The sequence below is a fragment of the Austrofundulus limnaeus genome, unplaced genomic scaffold (genome assembly GCF_001266775.1).
Source record: "Austrofundulus limnaeus strain Quisiro unplaced genomic scaffold, Austrofundulus_limnaeus-1.0 Scaffold839, whole genome shotgun sequence".
Lineage (NCBI taxonomy): Eukaryota > Metazoa > Chordata > Actinopteri > Cyprinodontiformes > Rivulidae > Austrofundulus > Austrofundulus limnaeus.
The window spans coordinates 137,666-143,063 of NW_013953241.1; the positions used below are offsets into that span (position 1 = coordinate 137,666).

The following is a 5,398-nucleotide window of genomic DNA, read 5'->3' on the forward strand; positions in this document are numbered from 1 at the left end:
ATAGTCCACCAGGAGGCGCCAACACAAAAGTCAGAGACTTCACATGAGATTTGGGCCATCTTGTGGGGGAAAAGCAGATTACTTCCTACTCGTAAGCGCCCCCCTCTGGTCGGGAAACTTTTTTCAGGGACACAAACTTTTTCAGAACACCGGTAGACAGCAGCCATTACAGACGAACATGTGTTTGTTGTTGTTCAAGGAGAGGCCCAGTCACACACTAATGTCATTAGTTCGTTATCATTACTAAGGTGCAGGACTGTTTTTTTCTTTAATTTTTTTCACATCATGTTTCCTGCCTGGATCTGTTATTATCTCGCTCTGAAGTATGGAGAAGTGTCAGAGGTAAGCTCGCTTCAACTGCTTTTTACGATGCAGTCTCATTTCCGGACTCAGGCATTTTGTGAATGAAGCCGATATTTCAGTTAAAATACATAAGTAAAAATATATATCTGAGTATAGTACTACCCTCCAACTTTATGGATGATTTTACGGATTAAATTTTACGTATTATACTTGAATAAATACAGTAGGTTCTGTGTCAGAAGATCTGACAAACTGAAAAGATTGAGCAGCACAAACAGATCTCTGCTATCCACCATGGTTACTGTTGCTCATCTATTCATGCAGCGCAGAAAAACTGTTGACTGCACCCGTCTGTGTTGAACCTGTTGGCAGATGTTTTCTACAAATGTTGTACAGGAACAGCTAAAACTCAACACAAGTGTTATGGGATCACTTATAAATGAAAAACTACTCTTTTAAAGGGACAATATCACGTAAAATCAAAATTTTTGAGTATGGTATAGTATTTAAATGTATGCCTGAGAAACACATAATATTGACCCTTTAATAGTTGCATCTCATTGAATACCAGCTTAGCCATGGTATCCATCTTGAATTAGAGAGACTCCAGAGGGTCATACTTCCACCGACTTCCTGAGAATTTCATTAAAAATCCACCCACTGGTCCATGAGATATTTTACTAACAAAGTATGTTTCTCTTCTGAATACATTAAAGTCTTTCAGTGAAGAACCTGACAATCATATTTAAATATGTGTGTGTTTTTAATGTTTCACATGATGTAAACCTTCACAAATATTCATRCAGATGATAGACTGTTTCATTCTAAAAATAAAAAGTGCCACATTTTTTTAGGGATTTGGACTTTTTCCAAGTTTGAAATGAGAGCATACCAAGATTTAAACCTTTAATATTCTTTACCAACCTGTAGCAGAGCCCACAATATCCCTGGAAGGTGACTCAGACATGGCGTCTGCTAGTCTCTCTCTCAGGCCTTCATCACTTGCGTCTGTGGATCCGACGATGTGCCGTGGCACACTGAAGCTCTCCGGCCAGCTCCCACACACCTCCAGCAGCGTTATGCCACGCCCATCAAAAGGCCCTGCAGAAACAAACAAAACAAAACAAAACAAAAAAAAAACACAAATGAGCTGAGTTAAGATTACTGTGATTTCCAAAACCACTGTAGCACTGAACAAGAACAGCTGGATCAGTTTTGTTATGAAATTATATTTATAACTTTTATTTACACTTAATGCTACATCTCATGTTTACGGAGCCCGCGAGGGGACACGGGGGATTATTTTTTTCTTTTTGCGTTCCCTCGTCATTTATCACTGTTGTGCCTGCCGGTTTATTAACAAACTCACATGTTCACCATTAGCGAGTTAGCCCACTGCTATAATTCAGCTTCAGAATGAATATATCACACAGCCCCTTGGAAGTATGTCATATGCCGATATTTTAACACAGTGCAGCCACGCAACATCAATGTCAACTTCACGAACTTGTGGCGACACATCCTGTTTTGGTAACCGGATATTTCAAAATAAAAGTCTGATTTACTTCAGTTCATATACGAATCAAACGTTTGCGTGGGAACGCAAAACAATATTGCGAGGTAATGCAAAAGTATTGCGAGGTAACGCAAAAGTATTGCGAGGTAATGCAAAAGTATTGCGAGGTAACGCAAAAGTATTGCAAGGTAACGCAAAAGTATTGCGTGGGAACACAAAAGAAAAAAATCCCCCCATGTCCCCTCGTGGGCTCTGTACATGTTCACTTTAACTACAGATCAATATTAAAACCTAAAAAAACAATGAATAGAAGAGAAACTACAATATTTATTATACACTCTAAGTATTTACACTACAAATCTTTCTGATAGCACATTAAAACTCTTTGTAATTGAAAGAAATCATTAGGAAGTAGAAACAAAAACCAGCATCTCTTCACTTTTCTTATTGAAGTTCTGTACTTCTCCAGACACARCTTATCTGCTGTATTTTTTAAAGACAGAACAGCAAAGCAGTGCTTGCGATAAAAAAGTTTATTCAGATTCTCAGCACAGCACAACCACCTGCCTCCACCCGACACACAATAATACTAGCATTTTTCAACTTAAGAACGACTACATCAGTATATCAGTAATATTACAATTCAAATAAAACAAGTTAAATTATGAATTAAATATGTATTTTTAATGGACTAGTGTATTTTGAATCTAGTGATTCTCATTATTATGAATTTTTTAAAATTATTTTAGCAAAATAAATGACATGAACCAATTACTGTAATGATTACCATTACTATAAGTTAACAGTAGTTTTGTTGGCATGAAATTAAAGTCTTGCTCCTACAAGTCAAGGCTTGAGTTCCAACTGTAGAAACCTAGAAAGGTTTATACCAAGTTAAAATAATGCACAATGTTTGGACATTTTCTTTTGCTTTAACTTGGGTTAGTAAGATTAGTATTTGACTCTAGATATGAGAGTCACTGCCTGATGTAAAACATTTAAATATTAGAAAAACTTTAAGAACACTACTCTGAGAGCGAGTCAGCCCCTCTCTTCACCCAAATGTCCAAGAAACAGGGCTGCAGGTCAGATAACACAATTACAAAACTGATCATTGACCTTTGGCCTGGTACCAAGTAGACCTACGGACCACCCTATGCCCTGACATGGTGCTCGTTATGGACAAGCCTGGCCTAGAACAGAAGTTCAATAACACAGCGCTGTTTGAATTCAGATCAGGGAGGCTGTTCCCCCCAATTACCCCTTTCCAGAAAACTCTGTTATCACCCACATGGGGACTGAAGCCACCGAGTAGAAGAAGGGAATCCCATGATGACACCCCTTCCAAGAGACCATCAAGAGAACCCAGTAGAAGAAGGGAATCCYACGATGGCACCCCTTCCAAGAGACCATCAAGAGAACCCAGCAGAAGAAGGGAATCCCACGATGGCACCCCTTCCAAGAGACCATCAAGAGAACCCAGCAGAAGAAGGGAATCCCACGATGGCACCCCTTCCAAGAGACCATCAAGAGAACCCAGCAGAAGAAGGGAATCCCATGATGGCACCCCTTCCAAGAGACCATCAAGAGAACCCAGCAGAAGAAGGGAATCCCATGATGGCACCCCTTCCAAGAGACCATCAAGAGAACCCAGCAGAAGAAGGGAATCCCACGATGGCACCCCTTCCAAGAGAGCATCAAGAGACTCCAAGAAGGCAGAGTAAACTTAACGGATGTTTGGTGCATAACAAACAACAGTCAGAAGCTTCCCTCCTGCAGCTCAAAGCAGCAGAAAGGACCCCTCAACATGGGGGCTTGTTTAGAATGGATCCCAAACCACCTTCATTCTAAAGTATGAAGTCTTGACCAGCTGCTCTAAGTGTTCAATGAAGTCCGACTGCATGCACATGAGTGAGGACCAGTGTGCTGCAGAGTACTTAGTCTCTACGGAGAAGGTCTCAGTCTAGCTTTGTTAACATACAGTGGAACGCCCGCGTGCCGTTTTTGGTTTGTTTTATTTTGAAATGTCTTTCTGTGTTTCCGATCTATCTATGTCCGTGNAGTTATTGGTCCATTTTATTATCGGAGCATGTTGCCTTCAGAAATAACTTCTATCATGATAAAAATTAAAAGGGATCTAAATAAATCTATTATTCACAAATAAATCATTTCTAAAGTATTTTAACTGAATGTTTCTTTTGTGTCTTTTGGTTTTGTACTATTTTGATGTGTTTAAGTCGATTGCTTTCTTTTAAAAGTGCTGAAGTTGGATCTCTTTGTTTCTGGGAGTTTGAGCTGGTTATTTTGCTTTGTGGATTATGTTGATCAATTGTTTTGATATGTTTTTTTATGTTTTTGTTGGACCCCAGTAAGAGTGGAGATCTGAAACAACAAGTACTAGAGATTCCCATGGCACAACCATGCTTCTGACTGTTAAAAATTTCACTATACTTGAAATAATTGGGCATCTGGCAGGATACAAAGTGAAATGAGTCATGTTGTTTAGGTCATATTTTGTATCTGTTAGCATTCAGCGGAATGCCCGCGTGCCATTTAAAGGTTCATTTTGTTTTGAAACGTCTTTTTGTGTTTCCGTTCAACCTGTGTCCATGTTCAATGCATCAAAATGGCCGTCTAGGACCTCCTCTTTCGATCGACACCTCATTTGACCAACTGGGTTCAACTGTCGGCCCTCCAGAGCCAGTAATCAATGAGAAGTGACCAACTTCTAGTTTCCATCATCCTGGACAAGATTGACTGTAGAAATGTCCAGTCAGCTCCGAGCTTCGTTCTGATGCCACAGCTGTGTAGCCAATCACCGTACCTTCCATTTGGTGTTTATATATACTGAGGGAGTGGAAACTTTGTTTAATGAAGGGACAAGCTAGGAGTTAGTCGCCATTTTTAAGCAGTTGTGCTACGCTTCCAAACGAAGCAATGCTCACAGGAAAAAAATTTTTTCCATTGTTTTTTGGCCAGTTAGCTGACGAAACCTGCTGATAAGATGAAAATATATTTGTTATTAAGTGTTTCGAGTGCTTCAAGGCATGGAAGAGTGATTTTTGTGGCCAGGAGAAGTAAAAATGTTTGAATGAAAACAATGGATCTGCCATTTTGAGTCGCTAATTTTGTCATATTTGAGGACGAATATGCATCAAAAGTAAGTGAAAAACAAATATTATTTCGCTGCTGGTGTTTTTATAAGCTGTGTGGAATGTTAATGTTTTGAAGAAAATTAGGATATATTTGTGTTTTGGTCGTTTTGGTTTTGGAAATTGGAGGAATGTACTCCAGGTGGTATTAATATTTCAGAATATTATTTTTTTTAATCATGCTGTGAGTAAATATGGATGGTAGAATGTGTTTTGTGTGGGTTTTGTCTTTAATTTGAGCCCAGAGTGAAGTTGAAGCATTTAGAAATTACAGTGTTTTAGACAAAGTGTACAGTTTGGACATACTATAAAATGGAAATGGGGCATGCTGGATTGTACTATATCTCAAATATTCATATTTTATGCTACTGTTACCAAATTTGAACTGGTAATAGCTGTGAATTAATATTTTAGCCCAGTAAAATTT

The 5,398-nt window shown here is 38.8% G+C and overlaps 1 protein-coding gene across 1 annotated transcript in view; it reads right to left on the reverse strand.

Moving 5' to 3' along the window:
• Nucleotides 1–1,227: 1,227 nt before the first annotated feature.
• bcas3 (BCAS3 microtubule associated cell migration factor) overlaps nucleotides 1,228–5,398 on the reverse strand; it is a gene marked incomplete at both ends in the record, with an annotated part of 19,702 nt that continues 15,531 nt past the window's right edge. Inside the window, 1 exon segment of the mRNA XM_014029004.1 lies at nucleotides 1,228–1,404. Coding sequence (XP_013884458.1) covers nucleotides 1,228–1,404 — 177 coding nt within the window.